The sequence below is a fragment of the Ovis aries genome, chromosome 12 (assembly GCF_016772045.2).
Source record: "Ovis aries strain OAR_USU_Benz2616 breed Rambouillet chromosome 12, ARS-UI_Ramb_v3.0, whole genome shotgun sequence".
In the NCBI taxonomy this organism is placed as follows: domain Eukaryota; kingdom Metazoa; phylum Chordata; class Mammalia; order Artiodactyla; family Bovidae; genus Ovis; species Ovis aries.
The window spans coordinates 76018442-76039484 of NC_056065.1; the positions used below are offsets into that span (position 1 = coordinate 76018442).

At 43.7% G+C, this 21043-nt stretch overlaps 1 protein-coding gene across 13 annotated transcripts in view; it reads right to left on the reverse strand.

Annotated features, from left to right (window-relative positions):
• Positions 1 to 21043, reverse strand: part of DENND1B (DENN domain containing 1B) — a 271609-nt gene that overhangs the window by 109554 nt on the left and 141012 nt on the right. For 7 of the 13 annotated variants that reach the window (XM_042229292.1, XM_042229291.1, XM_060396764.1 and 4 more), the window contains 3 exons: positions 18304 to 18363; positions 17085 to 17138; positions 13702 to 13812 (listed from right to left, as the gene is read on the reverse strand). In XM_042229292.1, coding sequence (XP_042085226.1) covers positions 13702 to 13812; positions 17085 to 17138; positions 18304 to 18363 — 225 coding nt within the window. The remainder of the gene's footprint in view (positions 1 to 13701; positions 13813 to 17084; positions 17139 to 18303; positions 18364 to 21043) is intronic. The other 6 variants (XM_060396762.1, XM_042229295.1, XM_060396761.1 and 3 more) reach the window with 1 other exon arrangement.

The window sequence follows — 21043 nt, forward strand, 5'->3', positions numbered from 1 at the left end:
TATATAAATCCACATATAATTTCACAATATGCCAAACTGATATAGTCCCAACAAACTAACACACACACAAAAGAAACTCACAGGGATATTTATTTCCTATAGAGTACAACTGTGAAATAAGTATGTATGGAAGCCACGTGAAAGAGACAAGACCTGGGGCCTGTGAAATCAGAGAAATCCGACAACAAAGGCTGCTAACAGTGAACCGAGTCACGGTATAAAGGAAACCGGACCTTCCCTTTGTGGCCATGAGTCTAAGGGCTAGGCCGTCACTGACAACAGCGAGGAGTAAGTGTTTACATGACGCAAGCTGGCTCTGGGCCGGGCATATTCTCAGCACTTCATACATTCAGGGTTAATCCTACAACAACCTTATGAAATAGGTACTATTATCATTATGCCCGCTTTACAGACCAGGACTCTGCAGCCAAGTTACACCACTGGCCTGAGGCCACACAACTAGCGCAGCTGGTAAAGGATCCGCCTGCGGTGCAGGAGGCCCTGGCTCGATTCCTGGGTCGGGAAGATCCGCTAGAGAAGGGATAGGCTACCCACTCCAGTGTTCTTGGGCTTCCGCTGTGGCTCAGCTGGTAAAGAATCTGCCTGCAATGCAGGAGACTTGGCTTCGAACCTTGGGTTGGGAAGAGATCCCCTGGAGAAGGAAACAGATACCCACTCCAGTGTCCTGGCCTGGAGAATTAGATGGACTGTGTAGTCCATGGGGTCGCAAAGAGTCAGACAGGACTGAGCAACTTTCACTTCAGACAACTACCAAATGGCAAAGCCAGGGTACCAGTGACGGCAGGCTCCAGAATACAATAACCATTATTTTAACCTGGCTTTTGATATACAAAGATTCAAAATCCCCATCATTATAAGGCTTTGAATAATACATACTGGCTGAAAACATTTTATACTAATTATATAGCAGAGAAGGAGTCTTTGAACAGACAAACAAGAACAGCTGACCTTTAAATGAAAAATTCAACATCTATGATAGAGGTGCAATATAAAAAACTTTCCCCAGGCATCAGAGTCTGCAGGAAACCAACAGAGCAGTTGCTCCAAAATGTCACAGAGGGAGCTGATGAAAATTCTTCGAGTCGTCACCTCGATCTGCAAGCATACTTAGTTGGAAGCGAAACCCAAGTTCCTTCCCTGTGTGATATGAAATCTCACTTTGCTCTGAAAGTTAAACTAGATATTTATTAGAGGAAATCAGCCCCCTGATACAAATAGGCCATGTTTTAAGTGATTCGGTAAACATGCATTTTGAGGAGGGAAAAAAACACATTATCAGATTTCCAAGGAGACGACAGGAAGACGGTCCATTGAGTGTGATGACCACAACAGAAAATAGCACGATTCTAATTCACACACTTTACAAGTAGAGATCACATCCTGACCCGTCGCTGCTCCTGTTACTCGGGGCTCTGTGTCTCTTAGCCAAAGCCTTTTTTTTTCCTCCTGTAAAAGTCCCTCTGCCTGCAACTAAACTTCTATAAGAATTATTGAGGGACATGTTTATGTCCCCTAGGAATTTATTTATGCATAAAATGCAAGAAATATTGATTAGAGACTTCATTTGATTTTTAAGTGAATCAATATTTAACTCAGAAACCTAAGCGCTATAAACAGTTACGGGTGCACAGAATAAACTGCTGCAGCGATAAATTCCTCATGGAATGAAAAAAAGTTTAGTGGAAAGCATAAAGAGACCATCTGTTTAAATGCATTTAATTTACATTCACATTTAGAAGTTTAGGCCAAGAAAGGTAGCAGCTGGCGACCTGAAAACTGCAAGGTTATTCCAACTACATTCTTACTACAGCAAAACTCTAACACTCCCCTTGACAGTTGAAACAGCAATCCTGTATCATGAAAGAGGACAGCGATCGGTTGTACCCTTTGGTTTTCAATGCTTTTTTATAGTAAGACGTTATCTTACACGTCACTCTTGCCTCCTCCTTTAGGGTGGTGTGTCCTGCTGTTTCACTGCCAAACATTCATCCTGACCTCCCTGCACCCCAAGTCCCTGGGAAAGCTCTGCTTGTCTCGCGGCTGGCCAGCCGAACAGCTCTAACGTTTCTCACTGGCTTGCTTCTTTCATGTACTCATGCTTCCATTCACTTTACAGGTGGGGGAACTGAAACAAAGTTCAGCCAACTGCCCAAGACCACACAACTAGACGTGGGGACATAACACAGGTGTCAGACGTGGCTACTGGTGCTGGGGACAGGATGATGAGCCAGAGAGACAGACCCCTGCCCTCAAGGAGCCTACACGCGAGGGAGCCTCAGCTCTGCGTCTCTGCAGCTGTCACACTGCACAGAAACACCAACGCCGGCCCACCCATTTCCTCCCCTGCGCGACTTCCCCGCACCAAGTTTACCGCTCTCTCTGCTCTCTAGTTCACACTCTTCAAGTCAACTCAGCAGCAGTTTTGCTTTTCCTAGAGGAACCCATCTACTTTTCCACAAAATTCAGAAGCCTGACACTGTAACATAACTCAAACGTACCTGCCTTCTCTCCACACAAGGTTCCAGATCCTGGACTCTACAGGACTGCAAGTGAGGATGTTCATGTGAATTATATACAAACTATACTTTAAAAATGAGGCAGTTATTTAAGAAGTAAACCGTACAATTAAAGAATCCTGCAATTAGGAAGAAACCTGGAGATCACTCTTGTTCACCCATTTCATCTGTTACGTAATAAATTTCAGGATAAAAGAAAAAATTGGCTTACATGAAATCATCTAATGTTTTCAGTTAAGTAATCATGAACTGAAACATAAATCTCTAATTTTAGAAGATAATATTGGTATAATCACACTACTACCATACTGAGGGACATGGTCCAAACAACCAAGAAATAAAACTTAATTGACTGAACCTATTTTCTAAAACTATTAAGCATCTCTGAAAATCATAACCTACAAACATCTCTTAACCAGGAGCAAAACTGATGGTGAACCACTAGCGATGGAAAGACAGACAACCACAGGTGCGAGGCAGCCCCAAAGGAGTTTCTGAATCTTCACAAGTGGAGCAAAATGACTCTAACCATTCATAAATGACGTATAATTAAATGAGAATGAAACACTACATATATATATAATATGCTATATTATTTACATTGTATACAATATTCACATACACACTTAAAGTACATATATGTGTATTTGGCATACACCTCAAACACTTTTAAATGTATGAAGTGAAGTGAAGTCGCTTAGTCATGTCTGACTCTTTGCGACCCCAAGGACTGTAGCCTATCAGGCTCCTCTGTCCATGGGGTTTTCCAGGCAAGAATACTGGAGTGAGTTGCCATTTCCTTCTCCAGGGATCTTCCCCACCCAGGAATCGAACCCGGGTCTCCCACATTGCAGGCAGATGCTTTTACCATCTGAGCCAGCAGGGAAGCACCTATATATATACATGGGCTTCTCTGGCGGCTCAGACAGTAAAGAATCTGCCTGCCATGCAGGAAACCAGGGTTAAATCACTGGGAAGATCTTCAGGAAGATCCCCCGAGGAAGCAAATGGCAACCCACTCCAGTATTCTTGTCTGGAGAATTCTATGGACAGAAGAGCCTGGCGGGCTACAGTCTACGGCGATGCAAAGAGTCAGACACAACTGAGCAACTTAGCACAAATATGTAAACATGCACATAAGCATCCACGTGTGTGTGTGTGTGTGTGCACACACTCCATAGAGTTACAACCTACTCATAGCAAATGACAGCAGGCTCTGCCCCGCTGCATCAGACACTAAGGAAATACCTGGTGAGTATCTGCCCTTTATGTGTCAGTCTAAACTTGCCCCTCTTCTTTATCTGCTTTCAAGCAGGCTCCACACATGACAGACGTCCCCTTATTAGCTATGTTTCTAAACCCCAACCTCATGTGCCTTTCGTGATCACTGTTCATTCAGGACCTGGCCAACTCTGGTCGAATCACTGTGACTGCCTTTTCACTGGACGCCTGTCAGTCAGAGTTTCCCTACTTCGGTTTTCTTTTATTAATATAATGCCACCAGAGTTCCCATCCCCAAAACAAAGCTGGTCACAGCATGTCCCCTATTTGCCTCCCCACAGTCTGCTGGATAAAATCCAAACCCCTTAATTTAGCAAACGAGATTCTTCACAATCTGGCCGCTGCCTGTCTGTCCAGCCAGATTTTGTAGCATGACCTCTCTCTCTCTCTCTCACAGACACACACACAGACACACACACGACAAGTATTTCCAAGACAAAACACGAACTTCCTTTCAAGAACCAGGCATGACACTGGGGTCAGCTTTTAACCTACTGCTCTCTCTCCTACCTTTCCCACATCAGAGTCCTAGTCACGCTGCCTAGGCCTTGATTGACATGATATAATTTATTATTTATGACTTAGAATCATAAATAACCTTGAGATTCCCAGTACCTGGCAAATAATAATATTTTATCAATACTAAATGAATAAATACCGCTACACTCTTGTTTGGAAAACTCGACCAAAGCCAAACGTCTCCTTCAAAACCAAGTTCCTGGTTTTCTTCCCAGATCGTTAACTCGCTCTCCTCTTCCAGTGACACTTTTATCACAGCAGTAAATGGCGGGGAGACAACAGGTCTGGGGAAGCTGTGCCTTCAACGCCTGCCCCTGCCCCAGGTTCCCTCTCTGCTCCCTGCCTGTGCCCTGGGCCCTTGGAGCACCTCTGCTGTCCTGGGCAGGGGCAGAGGGCGGGTCAGAGGCCCCTGAGATGCACAACAGGAGGGTGGATGGATGCTGGGCCCTGGAAGGCCGGCTCCCACAGGGCGACACCTCCAGTGGCTCCGGGCGGGCCACTGGACCTGCTTCAGGAGGTTCGGCGGCAGGAGGCTTCTAGGGAGGCATCTCCCTGGCAAGCAGCTGGACCACGCAGTGTCATCAGTTAAGGACGCTGCACCTCTTTCACTGAGGAGGAGGCCTGATCACGCTCAAGGTCACTGGACGAAGGTTTGGGTGAGGACCTGCCATCTCCGCCAGCATGGCACCGCCGGACTCAGAGAAGCACACCCTGAGGGCGTGGCACTGCGTGCAGCATGCAAATCCTCAGGGTTCTCTATCTAACTGCAAACTGGCGCGGCAGGCTCAGGGCTGCAGGCTCGACTCTTCTCACCCACACTTCGAGCCAAGAGGCCACCAGCCTAACTGGAAGGGGGGCAGCACGCCCAAGACCCAGGTATGTCCACCGTGGGGGAATGGCACCCTTGAGGGGAGGTAGGGGGCAGCTCTGTTTTACATGATGCAGGACACACTCTGAATCAGAAAACATTTCACGGTGTTGCTTCTCCCAAAGCCAGAAGACACGGGATCACAGGTCAGGGGTGAGGTGGGGTGGCCCTCACATTACCACACCTAACACCCCACTTGGGCAAGTTCTCCTTCCTGCCCCAGCTGAGCAGAGCTCTTCTGGTTTGGAGACTGGACCTCCCAACAGGAGATGTCCACCGGAACCGGACAATGAGATGCCACCTGGCCCTCGGGCCCCTTAATGCCACTGAACCAGCAGGCTAACTGGGGCTAAGCTACTGGCTGGAGCAACTGATCTCAATGACCAAGAATAAATCAGTTTGTTTCTACACAATAAGAGGCAGGAGCCTCCCTTGGCACCATAAACGTCCAATGAGTGAAGAAAATACCACTTTCCAACAGAAGAAAGCAGTGTGTCCTACTTAGAACTACATGAGGGCCCAAAGGTACCAAACCAAGTTCCTGTAGAGACTGAACAAGACTCAATATAGCGACAGACGCTCATAAAGCTGAAAGGGAACAAGATGATGGGCAACCTTCCCACCCGAGTTACAACTTGAGAATAGGTTTAAAAAAAAAATTAAAATCTTCTAGCTGAAGACAGCTGAACACAAGTCTTTTTCTAAAGACTGTATGGAAATTGCCCTACAACTTATAAACTTCAGAATTTATGAAGAAACCTTCAACGTCATCACTGTCATCATTACTATTTATAATTATTATTATTCAAAGAGACAAGTGTCAAAGGGGCAAGAAGACACATTTCTATCCTGATAACTTCCATGTCAGGTGAACACTTCATATTACGTTACATAATTAGTGCAAAGGTTATTTTATAAACTTTTCTGATAGTCACAATTAAAAGATTAACTTACCGCACACACACCCCACCACAGTTCTGACCCTTTATGTCCTCGTTTCTGTGAACAACAGCTGTCATCACCCCAAGACTTGGAAGATGCAAACACAAGCAGTTTTCCCATCTTAGAAGTTAACTTCCCACAAAGTGTCACACAACTGCCTCAACAGTCCTGCTTTGCACTCCGGCCACACCCACTTGGCAGTGCATGAGAACACAGTGCTCCAAAGAGGAGATCAAGTCAAACAACACGAGAGGCAGCGTCACTGTCTGCAGCGTCAGCCGACGTGACTGGTTGCTGTGGGCTTCGGGAAGAAATGAAAGCCTAAAAGCTGTTTCCACACTACCTTTCCCTGAGAGGTCGGGGTAACACCTGTTAACTGCACCACTCTGCCATAGCTTTAAAATCGTTAAGGGGGGAAAACACACTTCGATGGATCGTCTGCAGTGGGGAGGAGACTGGGTAATCTTTGTGCTCGCCCAACTGTTCAGTTCTTGGTCTCCAGAAAGCCCTCCTGTAGGCCGAAACGCAGATACAGGTGGTGTCACTCAGGGACAAGTGCAGATGGCGGAAAACTCAGAGGGAAGGGTTGGACCCCCTCCAGACTCCCCGTCCATCCAACCCAACCTGTGATGTCTACACTTTGCCCGCCAATTTCCTGGGGATCACAGGACATCCCACTGCAGAGGCCCTGGATGGTATTAATGGGAGTGGGGGGGAGGGGGTTGAGGGGAGCATACCCCCCTGGGTACAAAGGAGGAGAGGACAGTGACTCAGCGCAATTGGGGCACTCAGGGCGTGCAGCGTGCTTCTGGCGACCCTGCCAGGACAGGAGCGTGCGCTCAGGGCTCTGTGACTGATGCGCTCACGGGCGCCGTGAGGGTGCTACCCACTCACTAAACGCTGGTCAGAATGGGAGCCGACATGCAGGCCGCTGCTCTTGTAGCTGCTTCCGCAGGCCACGAGGACACACTCTAGTTAACACATCACTGACAGGATGACGAGAGGGCTGCTGTCAGACGCCGGGCAGCCCGGTGCCACAGACAGCACGCACGGCCCCAGCTGACTCGTTAGGGGAAGTCTGGGGAGGCACAGCTACAGAGCACATGACAAGGCTTCATGCCTGGCTGACTTGAGAGCCGATGACACGGCTTTAAACAGTGATCTCTCCCTACCCCCAGTCACAAAACAGCAATAAGTCAGCAGATACACCCTTGTAATGTCATGATTTATTCCTTTGCTTTGAATACAGGAGACTCGGGGCCGAGGCGCTCCGCTCGTCTGCTGTTGGCTTAGGGCTTGAACCTCCAGGGTCTGCCCATGGCATGTACAAAATCAATGTTCTTGTTCAGGGTTGCCAGAAACTCTTCCGTGTGTACGGGATAACATGCAAGTCAGAAGGATGAACACACAACCAATCACGTCCCAATTCATTCAACTCAAAAACACAGAAAAATACAGCAGTGTGTCCTAACAAAATACATCTTAATATAAAGGAAGAAAGACCTGTGAAAAACTATTAAAATGTAACAATATTCTTGATACTTTTGCTAACGTATCTCAAGACTAAACTGTTTATTTAAAGTTTATCACCAAAAAGATAATTTACAAAGTATAATTTTAACTACAAACAATGCCTAAAGGAAAGGGTCCTCACCTCAAATAGCTCATTATCTGCCAGCGGATCACCAGTGAGACCCCAGCAAGCTGTAGAGCTGGCAAACACAACTCTAATGCAATTCAGTCCAGTTAGTCGCTCAGTCGTGTCCAACTCTTTGCGACCCCATGAATCGCAGCACGCCAGGCCTCCCTGTCCATCACCAACTCCCGGAGTTCACTCAGACTCACGTCCATCGAGTCAGTGATGCCATCCAGCCATTTCATCCTCTGTTGCCCCCTTCTCCTCCTGCCCCCAATCCCTCCCAGCAGCAGAGTCTTCTCCAATGAGTCAACTCTTCGCATGAGGTGGCCAAAGTACTGGAGTTTCAACTTTAGCGTCATTCTTTCCAAAGAAATCCCAGGGCTGATCTCCTTCAGAATGGACTGGTTGGATCTCCCTGCAGCCCAAGGGACTCTCAAGAGTCTTCTCCAACACCACAGTTCAAAAGCATCAATTCTTCAGCACTCAGCTTTCTTCACAGTCCAACTCTCACATCCATATATGACCGCTGGAAAAACCAGAGCCTTGACTGGATGGACCTTTGTTGGCAAAGTAATGTCCTAATACAATTAGGACCATCAAAATGTAAATCCAAAGTTCCCAAAACTATAATAAAATTATATATGTAAAGATAACTTATTTGTGTTCTTCTAGTAATTCACAATCTGGTCATCGATTTAAAACCAACTGAAAATAGGCAAAACACAATTTCTTGCAAGAAGTACATTACAGTTTTTATGGTATACACAATCCTATAAGAATGTAAAAAGCTTCATGGACAGTAGTCTTTTAACCTCAATTCACTGATACATTAAATATTCCTTCCTTGGTTGTTTCAGAGATTTCACTAAACTCTGTCTAAAAAATAGCTTATTTCTAATTTATGTTATGATACTAGTCTTTGACCTTAAACATTACTGTGTCTGGAATTTATAGCATGTGTGTGTATACGTGTGTGTGTGCATGAAATCTGTTAAGCTAGATTCAATGCAGCTTCCTCCGTGTAAGAAGGGTGAGGAGATCATGATAGCAAGCTTGAATTATGTTTACCAGTCCTCCTGCCCCAGACGGTGAACCAAAGCAAAGCTGTTAACTGAGAGCTGACACCACCACCACGTTTTCAGGAACTCTCAGAAACAACTGGTATTAAGTTTACCTCTAATATAAGAAAAAATTCCCTAATCAGTTCAGTTCAGTCACTCAGTCATGTCCGACTCTTTGCGACCCCATGAATTGCAGCACGCCAGGTCTCCCGTCCATCACCAACTCCCGGAGTTCACTCAAACTCATGTCCATCGAGTCAGTGATGCCATTCAGCCATCTCATCCTCTGTCATCCCCTTCTCCTCCTGCCCCCAATCTCTCCCAGCATCAGGGTCTTTTCCAGTGAGTCAACTCTTCGCATGAGGTGGCCAAAGTACTGGAGCTTCAGCTTCAGCATCATTCCTTCCAAAGAAATCCCAGGGCTGATCTCCTTCAGAATGGACTGGTTGGATCTCCTTGCAGTCCAAGGGACCTTCAAGAGTCTTCTCCAACACCACACTTCAAAAGCATCAATTCTTGGCACTCAGCTTTCTTCACAGTCCAACTCTCACATCCATACATGACCACTGGAAAAACCATAGCCTTGACTAGATGGACCTTTGTTGGCCAAGTAATGTCTCTGCTTTTGAATATGCTATCTAGGTTGGTTATAACTTTTCTTCCAAGGAGTAAACGTCTTTTAATTTCATGGCTGCAATCACCATCTGCAGTGATTTTGGAGCCCCCCAAAATAAAGTCTGACACTGTTTCCACTGTTTCCCCATCTATTTCCCATGAAGTGATGGGACCAGATGCCATGATCTTAGTTTTCTGAATGTTGAGCTTTAAGCCAACTTTTTCACTCTCCTCTTTCACTTTCATCAAGAGGCTTTTAGCTCCTCTTCACTTTCTGCCATAAGGGTGGTGTCATCTGCATATCTGAGGTGATTGATATTTTTCCTGGCAATCTTGATTCCAGCTTGCGCTTCTTCCAGCCCAGTGTTTCTCATGATGTACTCTGCATAGAAGTTAAATAAGCAGGGTGACAATATACAGCCTTGACGCACTCCTTTTCCTATTTGGAACCAGTCTGTTGTTCATGTCCAGTTCTAACTGTTGCTTCCTGACCTGCATATAGGTTTCTTAAGAGGCAGGTCAGGTGGTCTGGTATTCCTATCTCTTTCAGAATTTTCCACAGTTGATTGTGATCCACACAGTCAAAGGCTTTGGCATAGTTAATAAAGCAGAAATAGATGTTTTTCTGAAACTCTCTTGCTTTTTCGATGATCCAGCGGATGTTGGCAATTTGATCTCTGGTTCCTCTGCCTTTTCTAAAACCACCTTCAACATCTGGAAGTTCACAGTTCATGTATTGCTGAAGCCTGGCTTCAAGAAGTTTGAGCATTACTTTACTAGCGTGCGAGATGAGTGCAACACCACAGTTCAAAAGCATCAATTCTTGGCGCTCAGCTTTCTTCATAGTCCAACTCTCACATCCATACATGACCAGAGGAAAAACCACAGCCTTGTGTGGTAGTTTGAGCATTCTTTAATACCGAGCATTTATTAAAATCATTTATTTAATTCAAACAAAGTAAAAGGGTAGGCATGTTAATTTTTGCTCTATACTTGTAGATCCAGTGTATTATAAATTTATAGCTAATGCTCATTTAATCTTATACAGACAAAACTCTAAGCACTTCATACGTACATATGTGCGTGTACATACATATGTGTATACGTGTGTGTGTGCACATACGCATATCCATAATCTTTAAAGCAACTCTATGAGATTACAACTAGTACTACTCCCAGGTTGAAAGTCAAAAGCTGAGTGGAAGAGGAGTCACCTAGACATTAAGAGGTGTTTATAAATTATAGCAGAAAGAAACACCAGTATTACTTACCAAAAAATATCTTTTTACAGAATATTTACATGTATGCAGATTTCTTTTTTTGATTGCAGTATAACTGACTTAAAATATTATATCATATTAGTTTCAGGTGTACAGTACAGTGATTCGGGATTTTTATGCATTACAAAGGGCTTCCCAGATGGCTCAGTGGTAAAGAATCCACCTGCCAATGTAGGAGACGCAAGAGATGCAGGTTTGATTCCTGGCCAGGAAGGCCTCCTGGAGGAGGAGATGGCAACCCACCCAGTAATCTTGCCTGGAGAATCCCACGGACAGAGCCGAGCAGTCTACAGTCCAGGGGGTCGTGAAGAGTCGGACATGATACTGAGCTCATATATGTTACAAAATGACCCACACTAGTAAGTCCAGCTTCCATCTGTCGCCAGAGTTGAGTATATTCCCTCCGCTCTACATCACGTTCCTGTGACTTACTCATTTCATAACTGGAAGTTGCTGCCTCAAGCCCCCCTTCACCTATTTCACCCACCCTCCTCCCACCCCCTCACCTCTGACAGCCACCTGCTTGTTCTCTGTGAGTCTGTTTCTGTTTTGTTACGTATGTTCTGTTTTCTAGATTCAACACATAAGTGAGAGCATAGGGTATTTGCCTTTCTCAGTCTAACTTATTTCACTTAGCATAATACCCTCCAGGTCCACCCATATTACTAAAAATGGCACAGTTTTAGTCCTTTCTATGGCTGAGAAATATTCCATTGTCTGCGTGTGTGTGTGTGTGTGTAGACACCTCACATTCTTTATTCATTCATCCCTAACTGGCACTTAAGTTGCTTGCTTATCTTGGGTATTGTGAATAATGCCACAATGAACACAGGCGTGCAGATACCTTTCTGAGTTAGTGTTTTTGTTTTCTTCAGATAAAAGCCCAGGAGCCTCACTGCTGGACTGCACGGAGGGTCTTCTGGGTTTGGTTTTCTGAGGGATCTCCATACTCTGTCCCATCAGGTGTATGTCTAACGTGTTCCTATACAGACCGCGTTCACTCACAGAGCTTACTCCGATGCCGTCTTCGGGCCTCTCACGGGAGAGGTCTCACCTCACGGGACGGCCTCCCTGGACCGCCGGGCACGTCACTGGAACCTGCTCTCACTTTCCCGTGCCCCACACACGCGCTCTCCTCCCTTACCCCCCAGTCCTCAGCGCCACGTGACGTAACAGCTATACGTTCACTCGTGTCTGTATCTGCCACACCTGGTGGATTCACGCTTCAGGAGTGCTTGGACTTCACTTTGCTTACTGTTGAAGCCTCAGTGCCTAGATTGTGCCAAATACAGAGCAGGCACATAATAAATGTGCTACATGGATTAACCTTGACAAGAATTTGGTTCCTAGGTGTTCAAGACACAATCTTCTTAATCTTCAGGACAATATCCATACAGAAGTATTCTTTATAATTTTTAAAAAATTTGACTTAAAAGAATGATGAGGACAAGTTGTGTGGTGCGGCCAAAAATAAAACTGATGAGGAGGAAGAGACAAAAAGGATAAATGAGAATTTTTTTACCTCAATGGTAACTTAGAAACAGCAGAAAAGCAAATATATTATAAAAAGCATCAAATAATTCAGACTGAATTTCTTAATATCACATTAAGTAAATGCAAATAATTATCTGCACCATGGACTGGCACTTGCTCTCAACAGAACCATAACATTTCTCCACACTTATACCTTCAAAAGCACGTCAGGTGTTTCTCAGTATGTATTGAATGTATTTTCAACTCTTTTTGACAAGTGAGCATGTCAATATTGCATTTCAAAATCTCAAAACTGTTTTTTTGACTCTAGAATAAGGAAAATAACCGAAAAATAGAATCAGGAGACCCAGTTTCATATTGCCCGTCTCCAGCTGTCTAGGTGGCCCTGAGGTGGCCGTTTAACCCTTCTCTGAACACACCTTTGCCATTCTGTTCAGTCTCTAAGTCATGACCGACCCTCTGAGACCCCATGGACTGCGGCACACCAGGCTTCCCTGCCCTTCACCACCTCCCAGAGTTTGCTCAGACTCACGTCTATGGAGTCAGTGATGCTAACCTTTTTCATTGTTATATCCTAAATAGGTATCCTGAAGCTCCTTCTGCTCTAAGACACTAAAACGTTATAAAATAAAGTTTTTATTTGTACTACCAGGGAACAAAACATAAAAATAGTATCTTATTTTTATCAGTTAGCTAAATTTGTAAGGAAGGTAATTCATGGGATAGTAAATAATGTTTTTTAATAAATACCTCTTATTACCCACAACTATAATTCCATTTATATTACATTTTTAAGTGAAAAGTTTTAATTTTAATGCTTAAATAGGAAGAAAGATTAGGAAATCTAGAAAAATACTTTAGAATATTTTTCTAGGACCCAAGAAAACTCCTTCTATTCTCCCTGCCTTTTACGCAGTAATGAAGACCTTCCAAAAGAACATTTCGGTGAGTGGCATAAAACCTGTGATTTGGAAAAAAAAAAAAAAAATGCTATTTTGACTTTTAAGTTATTATCAGTCTGAAGAGCTTCTCCAAATCAGAACTATTATAGCATCCACTCCCCCACCACGACTTGGCAACAAAGATGAATCCACCTATTACCAGGTTAGGGTAGCCGCTATTATCCCTGCTCCTTGATTTCTTTCAAGTAGCTCCAATGGAAAAAGAGCCTCAAGTGAATAATAAAGATCTCATAATAGCCCTTAAGAATTCTTTATATGGTAGAAGGCACTAAAATGAACTCCAGGGAGTGAAAAAGGAAAAAAAGAAAAAAAAAAAAGAAAAAAAAAACCTCTCATCTTCTGATAAGAAGAAATAATTAACCTAACTTAATGCACCCGCGAAGGCCTTCCATAAATCAGACCTTTGTGCTCCAGCGGCAGACTAAAGCCGTGAGCCAGGAGGGTATGCAGATGGCGCCTGCGGAGCATGCGCAGAGCATGGGGGTTGGGGGGGCGGTACTCACGGTGCTGAGTTTCCCGGACGTGACGATGATGCGCCTCTCGTGCAGCATGCTGGCGAAGAGCTGCAGCATGTTGCTCACGTCCACGGCCACGAAGTACTCCGTGAGGTTCCTCTGCGCGAGCAAAGACAACCGCGTGAGGCGCGGGGACAGCGCCAACACGGCCACCGCGGGCTACCCACGTTCGGAGGATGGTAGTAAAAATTACTGATAATTAAATGCAGTTCTGGTTCCGCCGCCACGCCAAACATGGAGCCTTCGGTTCTTATTTGAAACACAGCCCTGCTCTGGGAAAGTGTCCTCCGAGGGTGATCAGGCATCACCATTCTCTCTCCCCATCCCCGGCTCCAGACACCTGTACAAGAAGCCAGTTTCCTGGGCCCCAACCAGGGCCGCTAGGAGAGGAGCCTTGGGAATTCCTTTTCTCAACAAGAACTGCAGGTGCTTCTTACAGGCACCCTGAACTCTGAGAACTGCTGCTCCAGAAAGCACATCTGAGTCTCTCCTTGTGTGCCAACCACTCAGCAAGGGATACCATGGCTTGATAGGATAGATTGGGGTTCCCAGACCCTGGTCATCGACCTGTGCCAGCCCATGGCCTGCTAGGAGCAGGGCCAGGTAGCAAGAAGTGGGCGGCAGACAGGCAAGGAGAAGCTTCATCTGTATTGACATACGCTCCCCATCGCTGGCATCACTGCCTGAGCTCTGCCTCCTGCCAGACCAGTGGTGGCATCAGATTTTCCTTGGAGCTTGAACCCCACGGTGGGAGGGGCCCAGGGTGGGTGCGCCTTATGAGAATCTAATGCCCGGTGATCTCACTCTGCATTATGGTGAGCTGTGTAATTATCTCATGCATATATTACAACAGAATAATAACAGAAATAAAGTACCCAGTAGATGTAATGCATTTGACTTATCCTGAAACCATCCTCCCCCTCACGTCATTCATGGGAAAACTGGCTTCTACAGAACTGGTCCTTTGTGCTGAAAAGGTTGGGGACTGCTGCTCTAGACCGTGCATTGATACAAGGCAACCACAGAATGGCGGTGGTGCTCAGCCGCAAAGTCGTGTCCAACTCTTTTGTGATTTCATGGACTGCTGCCCACCAGGTTCCTCTGCCCATGGGGCTTCCCGGCAATGAGACAGGCTTATAAAGCAGACCTCTGGGTCTTTATGAAGGAGGGTCTCATTTATATTCCATGTCGGGCCAGCTTTATACCACTATAACCAATAAAACTGTCAGTTTAACTCAACTCCTTGACTTGACACTTAAAATTATTTTCCCCACATTAAGAACAAAATTGGGGTAGCCTATATAAACTTTCACTTTAGATCCTCTTATTTTTAATTTTCTGTACTCAAACAAATGCATCAGAAAGCAACATATAAGAGATGACAATAAACTAAAACTAGAGGGATTATGACCCAGAAGAACAAAACCTTTAGTTGAGCAAGAAAACACTAAATCCAATTGTTTCTTCAATTTCTGTGAGGCAGAAACTTTCTCAGGAGAAACTGGTAATCACAGCAGGGCATCTAAACAGAACCTGTGACCACCACCAAGTGATGCCAAGTTTGGTGGAGACTCATTTCCTGCTTTCTCTATTTGAAGCCTACCTCACCTTCTATTTCCACTGTTCATAATGCAAAATAGTTTCATGGCATTCAACATTAACACTCTTCCTGTAATCTCAAAGATAGATAATTTCTAGATGGGGAATTATTTCCCAATGCAAAAGGCTGCCTTAGTACAGGTCCTTGCTTTTCCTATTCTCTTCCCCAAGTAGGACTTTTGAGAAATAAAACGTCTTAATGGGGGGAAGGACAGTTAGTTTGGGATGGCCATGATACACTCTGCTCTATTTTAAATGGGTAAGGAACAAGGATTTACTGTGCAGAGCATGGAACTGTGCTCAGCGCTACATGGCAGCCTGGGTGGCAGCGGGGCTTAGGAGAGATGGATGCATGGATATGCACGGGTGAGTCCCTCGCTGTTCACCTGAAACAATCATAACCTTGTTAATCGGCTATATACCAACATAAAATAAAAAGTTACGTTTTTTTCTTGGTTCCAAAAAAAAGTTTCTATTCTCAGGGGCACTTTTCCTTAGAATGGTTCTTTAAGACTTTCAAAGTCATAGCCTTTAAAAAATTAAAAAAAAAAAATTAAAAGTGAAATTGCTCAATCAAGCTACTAGCTTTTTATTAGTAAATTTAAGAAAGGTACAAAGCCTCAATTCGGGGCTGTTAATGGAAGTCAGGGTCCCTCCCTTCTAGCCTCTAGGTGAGGGGCAGGCACGCAGATATCAAGTCAGTCAGCCTCCAGACACCCAAACAGAGGTCCTACCCACAGAGGACTTGAGGGCCTGGGAGGTGATCTCTGAGTCTGATGGTCTACCTCAGGCTGAATGCAGTCTTCTCACAGGAGGCAACTGAACTCATCTCTACTAAAAACCCCACTGACAGCCTTGCTTCCATATCCGAAAATCTGCAGCTGTCTTCTTGTACTTGGTTCACTCACAACCCATGTGCTTTTGGAAACCAAACACTCAGCAGGTTCATTTTCGGGAGGACAGCAGAGTATAGTACACATAAAAATAACACATATTCCTGAGTTGATGTTTCCTTCACTTCTGATAGAATTATCTATAGTGGTTCATTTTATCTTTCCAAAATGAAGCTGGAAAAAAAGAAACTTACAAAAGGAAACATCTCCTTTGCACACGGTATCTAAAAGTGTACCTGTCAATTCCATTTACCCAGGTAAACTTTTCTGCAGAATTTTAATTTGTAACAACCACTAAAACACTGAAAATATTTCTAGCAAGGATACAATCAGGACTCTAAATAAAATGCAAAATGTGGCAATTTTATAATTTCTGGTCTATCCTTCAAGCCTTACAAAACATGTATTACTTCAATTAAAAATCAGGATACTGAGTAGAGATCATCTGAGATTGGAACAGAGCTATATTCACAAGGAACCTAAACACTATGGCCATTTCACTAAGGGGACTATTTCTGTGAAAGTATTTCCCACTGCACACGCTCATTCCCCCATACACAGGAGACATCCGCTGAGACATCTTCTCGTCTGCCTGACCCAGGGAGCCCACAACCTGAGTACAGACTATCCTACTGATCTATCTCAAACAGCAGAAAGAGGTTTTCTCATATAATCTGTCTTATCTATAATCAATGTAAAGGAGGTGAAGTAGCAGATACATACAGAAAAAGAGATGACACCATTACTCTTAATTTTTTCATTTTTTTCTCATAAACACAAACAGTTACAATGTATTCTATTTCTCTACCAAGAAATACCCTAACCCTAACCCAAATAAATAAAATTCATATCAGTAGAATAGAAAACATAGAAACTTACATTCTCGGGGATGGTTGGCAGTCCAGTTACATCAGGGGCAATGAAGCAGGAATGCTGGTCAATGGAAATAAATCACATAAGAAAAGGAGAACTAAAATTTGGTAGCATTATGTATAATTTTAGGTTGAAATTTTAAAAATATATCAACTAAATTGAGAAATCAAGGACCAATGCCCAGGATTTGTTGAAATTGAGAGATTCTCATCATATAGCAGTTTTACAGGAGATTTAACAATAAGCTTCTCATATGAAAAGTGTTGATTAAAAATATTTCATTTTAAAATTGAAATAATAATCTTAGGAAAAGTGTATTAAGACCAAAAAAGCATATTACTGATAGAAAGATGGATAATTTTAACACATTTCATTTAGGGAGCCTGAGGAAAGGCTTGTTTACCCAAGAATAAATCAAAATGTATTAAGACTGAGTCATCTCAAATTTCTTCTGTACACATCAGCCACATATTATTTAGAAAGCAGCAATAAAAAATAATTTTTAATATTTAAGACTTCTTGAAAGGTAATTTCTCACCCCAAAACATGGCTTTTATATACCCACTAAACAAATGTTAATTCGCTTTTATAATACTCAAAGCAATACAGCAGTTAGTTCACAGACATATTTACACAAAAGGCAAACTGTACCTTGACGTTTCACAGAATGTTCCCAGATCTTACCACACAGAATCACAGTACAATTCAATCACCAAAATCATTTTATTTTCTGTTCATATTAATCTCCAAAATCATTTTGCTATCTCATATAAGGACCTAGTTAATATTATCCTATGATTACAGATTGAAGGGGGAAAGTCATCCTAGCAATATTGAGCACTGTCAAACTCATCAGAGCGAGGCTAGTAGGCACAGTCACAACATATGACTTACAGGGGGAAAAACAAGGTCCCGGAACCTTGTGACAAAACATGAGACCACATCCATGCAGTGAGCCCAGCTGGACACCACACCCCTCATGTGAGGGTGAGCGTGGATCTGGTCTCTATCAGTTACTTTTATTGGGACAGATATTTACTAGCACTTTATTTCAGTGCTATGCTTTAAAAGATAGTATAAACAGAAAATATAATCTGAATGATTAAGAAGGAAATTTACCACTTCTCAAAGGACTAGGGTGAATCTTAAAGACAGTGATAGAAGCAATTAATTTTGCAGTGATTTTTCCCAATGATTTTCAGAAGCCAATGTCCTTTGAACTCACCCGTGCTAAGGAGGGCTGCTCTTTCAGAACTTGCTCACTGGCAAAAAATATCTCTTGGTTCTTACAATACGCGAGAGAAAAAAAATGAATATTTTACTTTCAAGGGAGAAATTTACACAACGATTTGCTGTGTATTTGAGAAAAACCCATGTAGCCACATTATCTGCTGAAAATACCTGAAGCATTTTAAATGCTGATTTGCTAGTTTTATGCTAGAAAAATCTTGGACTTTCTTTCATTCTCAACTAAGAGTATTCTGTGGATATTTAATGACTCTGAAATATACTGTCAAAACAAGCAGTTGCATTAGATATTAACATTTCATAAAATCTCTGTGACATTCTTATGGACTGTAATGTCAAGTCTTGAAAACTCGTGATGGAACATTCATGAAAATGGAATTATAAGAAAATCACAGTAGTTTCTCAAGATTTGTCATGTTTTTCTAACAGAAAATATGAAAAAAAATTTCTTTCCCATTTGTGAAGGAAGAAAAATTCCTAAGGCCATCAATTTTAACCTGACATCATAAAACTTTTTCATCCGAGTTTTGCCAGTCATTAATAGCACAGAACCAGAGATCAAATTGCCAACATCCGCTGGATCATGGAAAAAGCAAGAGAGTTCCAGAAAAACATCTACTTCTGCTTTATTGACTATGCCAAAGCCCTTGACTGTGTGGATAACAACAGACTGTGGAAAATTCTTAAAGAGATGCGAATACCAGAACACCTTACTTGCCTTCTGAGAAACCTGTGTGCAGGTCAAGAAGCAACAGTTAGAACTGGACATGGAACAACAGACTGGCTCCAAATCGGGAAGGAGTATGTCAAGGCTGTATATTGTCACCCTGCTTATTTAACTTATATGCAGAGTGCATCATGTGAAATGCTGGGCTGGATGAAACACAAGCTGGAATCAAGACTGCCAGGAAAAATATTAATAACCTCCGATGGGCACATGATACCAACCACCCTTATGGCAGAAAACGAAGAAAAACAAAAGAGCCTCTTGATAAAAGTTAAAGAGGAGAGTGAAAAAGTTGGCTTAAAGCTCAACATTCAGAAAACTAAGATCAAGCCATCCGGTCCCATCACTTCATGGTAAATAGACGAAGAAACAGTGGAAACAGTGGCAGACTTTATTTTGGGGGGCTCCCAAATCACTGCAGATGGTGACTACAGGCATGAAATTAAAAGACACTTGCTCTTTGGAAGAAAAGTTATGCAACCTAGACAGCATATTGAAAAGCAGAGACATTACTTTGCCAACATAGGTCTGCTAGTCAAAGCTATGGTTTTTCCAATAGTCATGTATGGATGTGAGAGTTGGACTATAAAGAAAGCTGAGTGCCGAAGAATTGATGCATTTGAACTGTGGTGTTGGAGAAGACTCTTAAGAGTCCCTTGGACTGCAAGGAGATCCAACCAGTCCATTCTAAAGGAGATCAGTCCTGGGATTTCTTTGGAAGGAATGATGCTAAAGCTGAAACTCCTGTACTTTGGCCACCTCATGCAAAGAATTGACTCACTGGAAAAGACTCTGATGCTGGGACGGATTGGGGTCAGGAGGAGAAGGGGACGACAGAGGATGAGATGGCTGGATGGCATCACCGACTCGATGGAAGTGAGTTTGAGTGAACTCCGGGACTTGGTGATGGGCAGGGAGGCCTGGCATGCTGTGATTCATGGGGTCGCAAAGAGTCGGACACGACAGAGCAACTGAACTGAACTAAACATTCAAATAGCTTTTCAAGGTATATCTAAATACCTCAAAAAAGTTAATTTGTTTGCCTCATATCACACGTTTAGTGGCTTTTTCTTTTAAACCAAAATCTTCTAGTCTTTAGGTATTAAGAAGCCTAGACGTCTTTGAGTTATACTTCTTATCGATAAAGGTGAAGTTCTTCAATGTCCCATATTTGTTATGTATTTTTGTAAGACATTTACTCCTGAACAAATATGATAATCAAACTTAGAGAACACACTTTTATTTCTCGACTCTCCATAACTGCCTCCGTAACTGCCTCTACGATCTTAGCACCTACAGTATATTTATTCACTATTTAACAAAGCGTTAGAAGCACATTATAAATACAACTCTGTCGAAGAAAAACACCAACTTTCAGAAAACTGAGTCTTTCTTCTTACTCTTGGGCATTTTTCGTTGTTGTTTCTACCTCCTTCCAACTCGCCCTGAACCCGCACTCTGCTGGCTTCAGTGATGACAAATCTGAGCTCTTCCCTCTACTCTCCATCCTCCAGCCCCTCCTCCCTCTGCTCTTCATCCTCCAGCCCCTCCTCCCTCTGCTCCCAGCCCTCCCGCCCCTCTTACCTCTGCTCTCCTCTCCACAAACCCCGGGCCCTCACCGCTGCTCCATCCTCTCTGCATCTTGGCCTTTAAATCATCCCGGCCTACAACCATGTCTGCAGACAACTCCCAGATAAGGGTGGAAAATCCAGGGTATCCTCTGCTTTCCAGCCCCCCACTGCTGATCATTTCCACTAGGACACTAAGCAACACGTGAGGATGCAGAGGGGCAGAGGACACCCTGTGCTGCTGGTCAAGGAAACTGCTCACAAAGGTGGGTCCTGAGCTAGCTCCAGAGTAAAGCTGGGCGGTCCACACAGAGATCAGTAAGAGGGGAAGGTGGCTCACAAAGCTGGGTCCTGAGCTAGCTCCAGAGTGAGGCAGGTGGTCCACACAGAGGCATCAGTAGGAGAGGAAGGTGGCTCGGGGC